Source organism: Drosophila virilis, chromosome 4 (genome assembly GCF_030788295.1).
Source record: "Drosophila virilis strain 15010-1051.87 chromosome 4, Dvir_AGI_RSII-ME, whole genome shotgun sequence".
Taxonomy (NCBI): Eukaryota; Metazoa; Arthropoda; class Insecta; order Diptera; family Drosophilidae; genus Drosophila; species Drosophila virilis.
The window spans coordinates 8,498,952-8,511,688 of record NC_091546.1 but is presented as its reverse complement, the minus strand read 5'-3'; the positions used below and the strand labels follow the sequence as shown (position 1 = coordinate 8,511,688).

At 43.6% G+C, this 12,737-nt stretch overlaps 6 protein-coding genes across 6 annotated transcripts; 1 reads left to right on the top strand and 5 right to left on the bottom strand.

Moving 5' to 3' along the window:
* Positions 1–88: 88 nt before the first annotated feature.
* LOC6627341 (pupal cuticle protein Edg-84A) lies at positions 89–618 on the top strand. The gene is made up of 2 exons (XM_002052416.4): positions 89–180; positions 240–618. Exons 1-2 carry the CDS (start codon positions 169–171, stop codon positions 543–545), a joined length of 318 nt encoding a protein of 105 aa, XP_002052452.2. The 5' UTR covers positions 89–168; the 3' UTR covers positions 546–618.
* Positions 619–912: 294 nt separating this feature from the next.
* Cpr30F (Cuticular protein 30F) lies at positions 913–1,822 on the bottom strand. The gene is made up of 2 exons (XM_002052417.4): positions 1,737–1,822; positions 913–1,669 (listed from the first exon to the last, which is right to left on the bottom strand). Exons 1-2 carry the CDS (start codon positions 1,743–1,745, stop codon positions 1,238–1,240), a joined length of 441 nt encoding a protein of 146 aa, XP_002052453.1. The 5' UTR covers positions 1,746–1,822; the 3' UTR covers positions 913–1,237.
* A 1,842-nt stretch (positions 1,823–3,664) lies between these two features.
* LOC6627343 (proteoglycan 4) lies at positions 3,665–5,277 on the bottom strand. The gene is made up of 2 exons (XM_002052418.4): positions 5,123–5,277; positions 3,665–5,018 (listed from the first exon to the last, which is right to left on the bottom strand). The coding sequence occupies exon 2, from the start codon at positions 5,016–5,018 to the stop codon at positions 3,843–3,845; it is 1,176 nt and encodes a 391-aa protein (XP_002052454.1). The 5' UTR covers positions 5,123–5,277; the 3' UTR covers positions 3,665–3,842.
* A 1,666-nt stretch (positions 5,278–6,943) lies between these two features.
* Positions 6,944–7,614, bottom strand: LOC6627344 (uncharacterized). Its single transcript, XM_002052419.4, has one exon. The coding sequence runs from the start codon at positions 7,593–7,595 to the stop codon at positions 7,029–7,031; it is 567 nt and encodes a 188-aa protein (XP_002052455.1). The 5' UTR covers positions 7,596–7,614; the 3' UTR covers positions 6,944–7,028.
* Positions 7,615–7,985: 371 nt separating this feature from the next.
* Positions 7,986–8,904, bottom strand: Cpr30B (Cuticular protein 30B). Its single transcript, XM_002052420.4, has 2 exons — positions 8,760–8,904; positions 7,986–8,707 (listed from the first exon to the last, which is right to left on the bottom strand). Exons 1-2 carry the CDS (start codon positions 8,769–8,771, stop codon positions 8,258–8,260), a joined length of 462 nt encoding a protein of 153 aa, XP_002052456.1. The 5' UTR covers positions 8,772–8,904; the 3' UTR covers positions 7,986–8,257.
* A 1,813-nt stretch (positions 8,905–10,717) lies between these two features.
* LOC6627346 (girdin) lies at positions 10,718–12,128 on the bottom strand. The gene is made up of 5 exons (XM_002052421.4): positions 12,005–12,128; positions 11,634–11,939; positions 11,426–11,577; positions 11,094–11,369; positions 10,718–11,014 (listed from the first exon to the last, which is right to left on the bottom strand). The coding sequence occupies exons 1-5, from the start codon at positions 12,057–12,059 to the stop codon at positions 10,901–10,903; spliced, it is 903 nt and encodes a 300-aa protein (XP_002052457.1). The 5' UTR covers positions 12,060–12,128; the 3' UTR covers positions 10,718–10,900.
* Between the last annotated feature and the right edge of the window lie 609 nt (positions 12,129–12,737).

The window sequence follows — 12,737 nt, the reverse complement described above, 5'->3', positions numbered from 1 at the left end:
CAGCTTCACAACTTGGCCACTGCGACAATGGGGCATGTCTTGGGCTGGGCATATACTAAGTATATAAGGAAGGTATCGCGATCAGTTGGGCATCAGTTCACTCGGATCTCGGCGTTGAGTCAGCTGCGTGTGAGGCCCTCTTTGCAATTGAAGCTCAACTGAAGCACAATGAACGTCTTGGTAGTTTGTTAAACATTTCATTATTATTATACTGAGCTCTAATGTGGTGTCCATTGCAGACGATCAGTCTGACTGTTTGCCTGATCCTGTGCGCTGCAGCCGCTGAGGGCGGCATCATTGCCGGCCATCCGGATGAGCTCATCTCTAGCCCGGCTCAGTACGAGTTTCATTATTCCGTGCACGACAGCCATACGGGCGATGTGAAGGATCAGTTCGAGCATCGACGTGGAGAATATGTTACGGGTCGTTACTCGCTGATCGAACCCGATGGACATCGTCGCATCGTCGACTACAGTTCGGATCCATTGCTGGGTTTCAATGCCCAAGTGCGTCGCGAACCCATCTCCCTTATTACACGTTATTAGAGCGACAACACATGTAGATATCAACCATAATGCCCGATTTGCATACTACTATTAAAAGGCTGTTCACATTCGATACTAATGTTTTATTTTTAACGTGAATTAAGGATATATTGCAGGATTTCGGAGCGGTTCCTGTGCTGTTCCAATGTAAAGTTATTAAAGATTGGATTCAATCCAATAACTTGTGTTCAAAATAATGATATTTATTTTTAGTCCCATCCTGTATCATTAATCCCACATTTTGGCAGTTGATTTGTCCTTTCGCTATGTTAAGTCCAACATAACAGTCTTTTCTTATGTTAACGTGTTCATGTTATGCGGTTTATCTGTTAGCAAATAGAGCGCTGTTACATTAACAGCTGCCAAGTATTGATTTATAGAAATGCATTTATTGCGTTTATGTTCACATATTCGTAATATATAATACATAGGAAACACAGATTTATAACGTATATAAATCGTGCTTAAAAGAGTCCTAGCAGAGGGACTGATGCGCGTAGATGTGTGAAAGTATAGGTGAGGACAGGATAGTGTTTGAAGTTCTGGCTAGAAAATGTTAAAGTTAAAGTTGCTTTGAGTTGAGTGTTCAGTTTGAGATGTGGGTCGTCAATGCAATGAAATCAGTGTTTGGATTCTCTCTCTCTCTCGCTCTCGCTCTCGCTCTCTCGGTTTCAGTTCTGCAATCCCTGATCCTAGTGGTACAGGCCCAAAGGCAGCTTAGGGGCAGCCAGGAGCTTGGGCTGCGCATAGGCCAGCGGCAACGGAGACACAATCTTGGCAAGCGGTGCAGCCTTAACGATCTTGTGGCCCAGGGGTTCACGGCGAACGACGGCATTGAAACCGTTATGGGCATCCGATGTGTAATCCACAATCCGATGATAGCCATCGGCATCGATCAGTGTGTACTGTCCCTGGACCTGATCGCCCTTGCGGGATTCCGTCTGGCTCTTGATGTCGCCGGTGTGCTCATCGTGCACGGAGTAGCTGAAATCGTAGTGGGCCGGCGCCTCCACCTCGACGCTCTTCAGCAGCGGCTTCACAATGTGCGTCGCTGGCGCATGGTAAATGGGACTCAGCTCGATGGCAGCGGCAGCAGCTACGCCCAACACGAACACAGAAAGTAGCTGGAATTGGATATGAAATCACACATTGAATGCGAAATCTTTGTAAAGTGCAGCTGGCAAAACTCACTGAGAACATTTTGCGTCTTGTTTTGAGTTATTTAACTATGATATTGGGCTGGCTGGTTTGGATCACTTCACTTGAGGCTCCTGCGCTGAACTATGTCGCCAAATGACGCGAACGCAACTTTTATACCGAATTTTCGAGCCCCGCCTCCAACCACGGTGCGTGTGGATTAGACCAAACCTGAACTGGAATGCCGTTAAATGTAAAACAGTTACTTTTTGTTTTGCCAATAGTTTTTTACTTAACACCCAAGTAAAAATAAAAATTCAAATAAAATTTGGCTCATTTGCTGAGCTTGCAGCCAGTTCGCAGCACCAAATCGACTTTTGCTGCTCTCCTCGAGTCGAGCTGATCTGCGGATCAAATGCCCAACAATGCCGCCAGCAATTCATTTAGATAATGAGCGTATTTCAAAGTCGAGTGAAAGTAAAACTATAGAAAACAAAATTACAAACCTTATCACTGTACTTTGCGATAAATAAAATAAAAAACTCTAATAACTGACAATATTATCCATAAATATAATAGACAAATAGATATCTATGCAGTTTTCCAGTATATTTAAACTATTTGTTTAAGGGTTAAAAAATAATTTAAATATTTATTATATATTTATTTTTCTAAGCTTGTTTTAAAATATATAGGCATTTCAAATAAAAGATTTATATATTCTGATAAAAAAAAAAATTGCGCATTTCTTAAGGCATTATCTCGGCCAAATAATGTCAGGCTTTGGAGTTTTATACCATTTTGGAATCGTGAGGATCAGGACTATCGACTGGCGACATATTGACCCAAATCGTCATCGCCATTACATCACGTTTTGGTTCAAAATCAGCTTCGGTTCGAAAACCAAAACTTTTTTGATGATATTTTCTTTTGGAATAACTCGGGTAAATAACGTTAGATTTTTACAAATTATACAACTTTGAATTCATAGAAATCCCTTCTATGCATTGACACTAAGTCAAGTCAACAAGCGTTGAATAAAATTGAAAATTTTATAAAATTCGTTTCGGCTACGTTGTGAGACTCTTTTCGCTAATTAGGCTTAATTGATAGATTGGTTGAATTTGTCAAAATGATCTATCAACATTTGAGGGGAAGTTGAACTAAACTATTTCGTCGATAGCTGCAACAAATTGCACATTGACATTCAGACAGCCTTCGGCGAGCTTGCAGTTTTTTCCACTCAATTAATTAATCAAGTTGCAACATCCGTCCGTGTGGCACACAAGACAACCAGACCGTAGCCATATCGGTGGATAACCCTTGCCTATATGCCAGTCGGTCGGTCGGTCGATCGGAGGAGGTGGAGTTGCGGGGCGCTGCCCACATGCCGCAGCCTTTCACGCACACAAATCAATGCGACAGACCGCAGACCGCCAAGTGAAAAGCGAATCGAGACACGTAGGTAAATTCGATATGAAGTAATATCTTGCGCCACACATTCATTTAGAACAAGATTACGATTGCATGGCGAGTGGCTCGCTCCAGATCCGCACCGCACCGCACCGCACCGCTCGACTCACGCACAGCTCCAGTTCGAGTTCCAGACGCGGCACGCCCGCTGTCGCTAGCTGTCGTTGTCGCCCAACCCAATCAGCGAGAGACACACTCGTATGCATTTAAGTAGACTCCATAAATAATAAGTTGTGTCTACTTAGCGACATGTACACACTTTGTAGATCGCGCGATACCAGCACCAGCCTTGCTAGTACTTAACTTGGTGTCTGTTTTGGCATATGCCAAAAAAATCGCAAGTACAAGCAACTAACTCTTTGTGGCAAGTGCCTGAAGGTCGCACGAGTTGCTTGTGCCCTAAAAACTCAAAGCAAAGTATTTTTGATTAATAATTCAATTTTACAAAATTTAAAAAAAAAGCAGCATTTGCTCGTCTTGGCGGAGATTTCTTAAATTTTAAGTTGATGTAATATTTGTAGGTTTTATATTATTTTCAACAAGTCCACGCATATTTTCACAATCAAAATCGATGGGAAAATAAATAAATAAATACATGGAAAACGCGTTATCCGACTAAATACATATATCTAGGCATAGCTCTAAACCTAACAACAATTAATAACAAGTGAGAACTTTTTCGGTGGATTAGTAGCCCAAGTCTCTGACTTGGTTGTCATAGCCGAAATCCTTGAGATAGTTATCGATAGCCAGGTCGAAGGATGACGCGGACTCTGGTTTTATCGAATTCGACTCGGGTGTCTCGTATGACTTGTCCGGATATGCCTCCGTCTGCGTGGGATATGCCTCGGTCTGGGGCATGGGCAATGGCACTGGCTGGGGCTCGGGCTGGGACTCAGGCTCGGGCTCGGGCGCTGGATACGATTTGGGCGTCTCGGGTGGCGGCATCGGATACGTTGTGGTGCTCTCATAGACGGGCGCTGATGTGGCCACCACCTCGCCATATGGCGTCTTGGCCTTGGCCACGGCACGTCCCGAAGTGGAGACAGCTGCGGCAGCTGTTCGGATTATCACCCGCTCTCTGGGCACTGGCGCGGCCACCTTGTTGATCACCTGTCTGTACTCGGGCTGGAGACGGGCCACCAGAGGCTGCGGTGAGTAGTAAACCGATGGCTGTGGCTGTGGCTGTGGCTGTGGCTGTGGCTGTGGCGGCGGCTGCGGGCTGGCCGGATAGCCCTTCTTGGTGCCGTAGGCTGTGCTCAGCAGATGCGCCAGCTCCTCCAGCGTGTAGTTGGGCGCATTGATGTTGTTCGGCGCTGGCGCGGATGCTGCCTCCGCCGCCGCCGCTTCACTGTACACCACAGGATAGGGCTTGTAGCTGTTGCTGGCCGCCGCATACTTGGGATAGTATTTGCGCTGATGCGAGTGCGTATACTCGATTTGGCCGCCGGGCGCATAGTCGCCCGTGGATGAGATCTGTGTGATTTGCTGTTTGGGACTGGCCACAGACACCTTGCGGCAGAACTCCTTGCAGCCCAGCTTGCACTCACAGTAGCACTTCTTGTACGTGGACGGCGTCGTTGGCGTCGTATAGATGGGCGGCCTCGTTGTGGACCAGGGCAGTGTGGAGGGCACAGTGGGTCTAGCTGTTGTTGGTGCCGGCGTGGTGCTGCTTATCGGCCGTGGTGTGCTGCCAGTTGTTGTGGGCGGCAAAATGGTCGTGGTGCTTAGCTCACTGCACGGCACCTGCTCCCAGATCTCCTGCTCGCACTCGGCGCAATATTCGGGAAAGTGGGCGTGGGTCAGCGCAAAGGCGGCGATCAGCGCCAGCAGCGCAAATATCAAATTGAGCCGCACAATCATCTAAAAGTAATACGCAAATGGGTCGATATTAAGCAACGGTCAACGACACACAATTCCCAATTCCCAAATCAATTCATATGGTTGTTGTTTTGTTTTTATTTTACCTTTCAGCAGTATTTATGGATTTAGTTGTCGATGGCTCGGATTGCGCTCGTTTTCCACTGGCTGGTCGCGTGCAACTTCTTAAACTCAATTTGCTGAATAGCTCTTAAATACGTTTTCGCTGGCCGCGAGCTATTTGCCAACATTACAAGCGCTATGCAAATGGGTCGCGGAAGCGTTGCACCCGGCACGTGCCAAACGCTCTGCTCTGCAATGGACGGGGGCAAGGGGCAAGGGGATGTTGGTGGCGTTGTTGCTGGCGACGCCAACGCTTCCCATTTGCTCTGATACCAAAACCATATACATATTAGCTATGCCTCAATCAACACAGCCACAGCCACAGCCACAATCACAGTCACAATCAGAAGCGCTTCCGTAAAAGAATTTCATGCATTTCTCGGAGCACTCGCCGGCTGAGCTGATAGCCATAGCCATAAGCTAACTCCACCAATTCCAATTCCCAGTTGCCAGTTGCCAATTGCCATTTTCATATTCAATTCTAGCTCTGCACGCATTGACCATTTTTTTGTGTCTGCACTTTCAGAGCCGACTGCTCGATGGATTTATAAATTCTGTCTAGATCTGGGTCTGGCCCTGAGTCTGTGTCTGGAGCTGCGTGGGCCATTCATGTGCGCGTTGTCATCTTTAATATTTCAGTTAGTTTTCTTATCAATCTGATGATTAACTTATCAATTGGGAAACATTTTGGAGTGTCTGAACACGTACCAAGACGATGTCATTGCAAGAGACTGGCTCAGTTTTTCCTCTAGCCAAACAAATTTTCGATGAATCACTTTTTAAAACTTTTCAAACTTTTTTAAGCAAATATTCCCGTTCTAGACTTGACACTATACTTGGCCTTGTTGCCATTGCAAACAAATATTTTCAATTATTAGAATTATATTAAATTAGTTGAAATTCCATTTCGAATATTATTAGGATACATTCTTTTATAATTTCTGCTTTTAGGCAGATAACTCATAGTATTTTTTTTGGGAATTGCTGAAAAATAAGCTGTCAATGGATTTATGCATTCATTAAAGTCATTTAAAAATCGGTTACTAGATATTTCTCCATTAATTCCATATGCATCTTCTTCGATTAGATCGTCAAACTGGGTCGCAGCAAACAATCCTTCCTCTGCCCAATTTGCTCATATCATGGCCAATCTTTCAGTTTCCTCCCAGTTATGTTGGATGAGGGCATATTAATTAGCCACTATTTTAGCTTTTACTTGGTTTACTTCCACTCATCCCTTCCGCCTGCAGGTTCTATTCGTTGTATGTATATCGACAAATCCTCCTTCTTGGTCAACAAGAAGTATCCTTAAAAAGTTTGTACACACTTGACAAATTATATTTAAATGCCTAATTTCAGCTCAGGTGAGATCTGTCATATATCAGAATTATGTCCATAATGTCCATTATTGTAGTCAATTAGTTGACTGATTCAGAGGAAAAGCTGAGCAAGTCTCTTGCAACGACATCGTCTTGGTACGTGTTCAGACACTCCAAAATGTTTCCCAATTGATAAGTTAATCATCAGATTGATAAGAAAACTAACTGAAATATTAAAGATGACAACGCGCACATGAATGGCCCACGCAGCTCCAGACACAGACTCAGGGCCAGACCCAGATCTAGACAGAATTTATAAATCCGTCGAGTGGTCGGAAAATGTTTATACACAAAAAAATGTTGTTTCAAAGAGCGACCGACAAAATGCACTAATATTCTCGTCTTGTTTTTCTTAATTTAAATTTAAAAGAAAAGTAAACTATTTTTTGGCTCCAAAATAATTGGGTGCAGCCAGTACGCAGACACTTGAAGAAAGTTAGTTTCGTATACTTTTGAACGGGTTGTCTTAAAACAAATTAAATATTAATTTCAACAATAAACGAATTTAAATCTAACTCATGTTGGCGATGCGTGTCTGAAATGGCTTGGCGCCGGCATAGACTTGTACCCTGGGATGGCGGCTTCTCTCATCGAGCGGCACGGCTTCCACCTCCTGCTGGCGTTCGCTTTCTGGGCGCTCTTGGTTAAAGCTGCGCTTCTTCAGCTTTTCCCATTCGCCAGTTGCCGTCGCCTTGGACTCGTCAATGGCTGTGGCACTGCTACGTCCACTGGCGCTGGCACTGGGCATGGCCACGTCTATGGTATCGGTGGCATTGGCGGAGCTGGTCAAACGCCGGAGCAGCTCACGATAGTGCGGCTGATCCTCGGTTATGAACTCTGGCTCATCTTCCGGATTCAGGATCTGATAATTGGGCGTGCCCAGCTCGTATGTGGTCACATCACCTTGCTGCACTTTGTTCTTCAATTGATTTGTATCCCAGCCGTATTGCTGCCGCAATGGCGCCATCCACGCTCCATCAGGCTCCTCGGCACCGGCCACAGCAGCTCCCAACAGCGCCACCATCAGCAGCGGCCAGATGACTGGAACAGTTTGTCGTGTAGGCACTGCGTCGCACATTTTGCTACTGATCGCTCCAACTTGGCGGCGCAATAGAAGTTCGACTCTCTCGGCTTGCACACGTGCGCCAGCCAGACATAGATAGACAGATGCAGACGACAACTACGTGAGATTATCAACTTCTATGTCTCGTCAGCAGATAGCGTTAGTTTATCGGAGCATCTGTATTCTGTATTCTGTACTCTGCATCTAACGATGACGCATCACAAGCCCAGACGCAGCTGCTGTGAGTTATAGAGTATCTGAACTAGCTATCGATGGAACTTAAATAATACTATATATATGGTTATCTATGAAGAGCATGATACAATCTTGAGAGTTAGGAACTATAACCGGATCGGGAGTTAATCAACGAACTTTGCTTAATCAAATGTTAAAAGAGTGCAAAAATCTTTTGTGCTCTTCTAGAGAACAGATTCAATATGGCATATATTTATGTATGGTATGTATGTACGATGCATCTGTAAAGTGTGTGTTGTCGACTGATGTACAGAATAATGTATGTATATAACTTAAATATGTATGGTATAGAATGAATGCCAGACACGTGGCTAGCACAATTGAGATATTGGCAGATTCCTTGAAGGCTCGTGCAGTTCATGAATTGGAGATGTAGTCGAAATATATGATCAGTTGGCTATGAGATGTTTTTTTAGTATTTTTTAGTATTTGTACTGGGCCGTGGGTCCCGACACAGATACATAGTTGCCCTCCGATGGTTCCGGGCCCTTCAGCAGAGCCTTGGGTGCATAGTGGACCAGAGGGGAGAGAGGTGCCAGTATCTTGGTGGCAATCAGCTTCTTGGGCTCGAGCGCAGGCTGCGGTATCTTGATGTCGGTGGGCTCACGTCGGACAATGGCATTGAAGCCGCTGTGTTCATCCGAGGAGTAGTCCACGGTGCGCAGATAGCCATCCGCATCGATCAGCGTGTACTGGCCAACGACCTTGTCGTCCTTGCGTGTCTCCTTCTGGCTCTTGATGTCGCCCGTGTGCGGATCATGAACGGACCAATGGAACTCGTATGCCACGGGTCCATAGTCCGGCTCCGGCTGCAGCTCGATTGTCCAAACGGCGCTGATTAGCGCCAGGCCAAGGCACAACAAATAGCTGAGCTAAAGCAACAGCAATTAGGACCTGCTCGCATCTGAATGCAGTTCAACTTACTTTTCCCATCATTTCAATACGAATATTTTTGGCTCAAGAACTGTGTACGCACACGTCGCTGATCGAGATCGTTGTAATTCATCTGGGTAGTCCTCAGCGTTTTTATACTCCACGCTTGACAGCTCCAATGGCTCAATCTCGCACTCAGTCCCGGTCTCCGTCTCAGTCGCTGTGGATGTGGTGCAATTTGATAAAGTGCCTCAAATGGCTCCTAAATCGAGAAACAAGTAAATCTAATGTGGAGCGCGCTCATTAGCTGAGCCATGAAAAAAAAATAATATAAATAATAAAACATGAAATACGCAAAGTGCTCACTTGGCCAAAAACTTAATTTTTGCTCTACTTGGAATCGAGGGGGGGGGGCTTTTGCGTAGGCAAAACTTTTAACCAGAATTTGTGGAAGAAGGCTTACACATTTACCTTGATTAATTGCAATACGAATAAGCTGCATTAAATATAGCAGGATTTGATCTGGCTAAAATATTAATTCTTTAGCCTTATCGAATCGCAATCGTATCGAATTCAGACTTTGTCGAAGCACTTTCTAGTCGAAATTTCGCCATTATTGACATATTCAAAATACTTTGTTATTATTGTAGTTTTTTAAATATTTGAGCATTAAATATTTGTGCAGAGTTTCCTAGTAGTCCCTTGTTCTATTCTCCAAATATCATTCTATTCTTATTAATTTGTCTTTGTCTTTGTTTGTTTATACAAAAAGAGCTCAGAGAATTTTTTATTTGATGTTGAATAATTTTCGCAATGTCTGCAGTTAATTTGGGCGTGATCTAGAGGAACATATAAATCGTTGAGCACTTACTATTTGCCGCGTGCCGACCATTTAGATCCTGCCGAGAGTTGGCTAATTGAGTTGGCCATAACGAGTTTGATGTCATTAACAAATATTTTAATTAATCGCCATTAGACGGCGCTTTTTGCCAATTCTGTTCGCCTAAAAATTCAGGTTGCGCTATCACGCTTGCCATGCTCTAAAGTCTCGATCATTTTTCTGGCCTCAAATGCAAATTGCGGCTGGTGCACTTGTGGGGCAGGCGTAACTTGCTTAAAACTGGGTTAAACATACCCACTAACTGCACTTAGTGCAGACTAATATCGCATTCTGCATACCAGCCGCATTTGCATTTGCACTTGTCTTCAAACGTAGACTCTGGCCAGAAGACTGGATTGTGCCGTTGAAGATTATGAAAGAGCTTCGATTGCGTTTGAGGGTTGTCTTGATCAGATTAGTTGATCAGATTAATCTCGTAATTAGTGTCCAGAAGATTCTGATTAATCTTAATCCAGTCTTAAGACAACCCTCCCGTTAACTAATCGGCTTATGGTTTGTCACACAAAACATCCAGTCATATTTCAAATATTTTCTATAAAGTCGAGCTATACGAATTAGTTTGATTATTTAGGACTTTAAAAGTGTAAGTTTTCAAAAAATACATATATATGTTTTTAATATAAATTGAATTCGTAATAATCAGAAATATATAGCGTCATATAAATGAAAATGTCTAAAAATCAAATAATAATAATTTCCAGACAGATATGTATCTACTTTTTTTATACCCTGAACCCATTAAAAATGGGCATAAGGGTATATTGTATTTGTGCAAAATCCAAATGTATGTAACAGGCAGAAGGAAGCATCTCCGACCCCATAAAGTATATATATATATTCTTGATCAGCATCAATAGCCGAGTCGATCTAGCCATGTCCGTCTGTCTGTCCGCATATAAAAGCTATAGACTTCAAATAATAGATGTAGGTGCTCCCAGTGCCTGCGCAGATCGAGCTTGTTTCCGATAATCGATAACTTACTCCGTTGCCAAGCAATCGATAAAAATCGATATCGATATCCTGTTTTTTGGGCAATTTTGGTAAATAATAAGAGCTAGAGTCCCCAAACTTGACATATCGCTTCTAAAATAGAATATGTATATATACATTTGATATTGGAAGAAGAGGGTTCAGGGTATACCCTAGTCGGGAGCTCACGACTAAAACCTCTTACTTGTTTTTGTTTTTAGCATGCAAATTCCAAACTTAACAATAAAATTCTTCGTAAATTGAAAAAATAATTTGTATAATTATATATTATTAATTCAATAAATAATCCAAATAATTGCTTTCAATCTTCATCTTCCCTCTCTTTCTCCAGCTTGCAGCGTATTGTGCGTTGGCAGCGCGAGCGCAGCAGTTCGCGTCTCAGATTATTGCTCTCCGCCTCAACATTTTGCATAAGCTGCAATCGAAATCGAAATCGAAATCGGAATCGATAATGTTATCGCTTATGCAATCGATTAATATTCGTTTTGACCTACACTGTGTGTCATCGCAGCGCGTTCCAGCGAATCGGCATCGGCATCGTCGATCTTTAGGCAGCTGGCACAGGTGGACGAGGTCACGTGCTGGCGATGATTGCGTCGCGCCTGTTCGGGAAATGTGTCGCCAGCTTCGTATTTGGGCGGTGGATCATCGTCATCATCAGTGGGGCAGGCAGCTAATGGCAGCGCTGGCGGCGCCGCCGTCGCCAGTTGCGCCTTCAGCGCGGCCAGCTCTTCGTGCAAACTTCGATTCTGCATCTCGAGCAAGTCAACCTGGCATAATTGTAGAGTTAGGATCTGTATAGTCGGGCTCGGCTTGGGCTAGTTACGCTTTCCAGCTCAAAGTCCATTTCATCAATAATGTCATAGGACTCATCCAGCGCCGCTTGCATCTTGGCCAGCTTCGCCTGCAGCTGCTCCACTTCCGCTTCGCTGCCCTTGCTTTGCTGTGACTGACGCTTCTCCTGCATCAGTTGTTGCTCTGCTCAGTATATATATGTCAGCTTCCAGCTGCGTATCTGCATATCTGAATCTCACCCGTATTCCGTTGGGCAATGGCGGATTTCATAACCAGCCCCGTTAGCGTCTTTTGTCGCTTGAACATCTCCTCCAGCGCCTTGCAACGCTTGACCTTCTCCAGATATGCATCGTGCAGCTTATTGTATTTCTTCTTGTGCGTCTGCAGTGTCTCCAGAATGCGATCGCGTTCCTCCTCCAACTGGAAGGCCTTGATCTTCGATTCCACGTTCACCGTGGCACTTGTGTGATGATCTGTTGTTGCCCGGTTCAGTCTATGGCGCAGCAGTACATTCTCTTCCTCCAGGCGCGCATTCTGTGCTTTGACTACGTATGGAATGTGTACATACATATATCGAATGTATCTTCAGCTCGATATTACGTATACGCACCGGCAGCAAGCTCTGCATAAATCATTTGCATTGCGGAAGAGGATGGTCGCTCCATGGTGCAAACAACTTTGTGACTGTTTCCATTACTCAGAAGGGCCTCGGTTACCTGTTATCAGTCGAACTTAAAGTAAGATAAGCTATCAATTTATTGCGACTTGTTGCCATATCGCAAAAAGACAAACTTTTCTCTTTGTTCCGAACTCAAAAATGTCGGCAATAATAATCATAATAATTTGAGCATTATATAGAGTATATTTAAAAGAAATTAGTGGAACCTTTTAAGTCGAGAACCTGGTTGTGCAGCCCTGGGCGGTACTTATAACAGTTATATCTTAATTTCTTCATCAACCATCATGAAAGCTCTTTTAGTAAGAAGCTTTAAGTTAGTTTGGTTTTGATATTAACTGACTTAGAGTGGACCAAAATACGTATGGCTTTTGAATTGTATTCACCCGTTTGGGTTTTCTCATTGAATTTTGAATTTGAATTTTAAATTTGTGATGGAAACCCCTTGTTGTATACTGGATCGAATGGAGAAAATTGTCTTGGAAACTTAACATGAGCAGAGTTAATTTAATTTTTAAAGATTACGTTTAAAGGTCTTTTGATTAAATTATAATTTAGAGTTAAATCGAGCTGGACCAAAATAAAAACAAATACTTATCGGAATACTGATTATTGTAGCTAAAGTAAAATATTATGTGAAAATTCTATATTTAATAAAACTAACATA

Coding starts and splice junctions, on each gene's coding strand:
- LOC6627343 (XM_002052418.4), bottom strand. CDS start 5,018: ATGATTGTGCGGCTCAATTTGATATTTGCGCTGCTGGCGCTGATCGCC.
- LOC6627344 (XM_002052419.4), bottom strand. CDS start 7,595: ATGTGCGACGCAGTGCCTACACGACAAACTGTTCCAGTCATCTGGCCG.
- LOC6627346 (XM_002052421.4), bottom strand. CDS start 12,059: ATGGAGCGACCATCCTCTTCCGCAATGCAAATGATTTATGCAGAGCTT. Junction 11,578..11,633: donor CATTGCCCAACGGAATACGG/GTGAGATTCAGA, acceptor TATACTGAGCAG/AGCAACAACTGATGCAGGAG. Junction 11,370..11,425: donor TGGACTTTGAGCTGGAAAGC/GTAACTAGCCCA, acceptor CAATTATGCCAG/GTTGACTTGCTCGAGATGCA.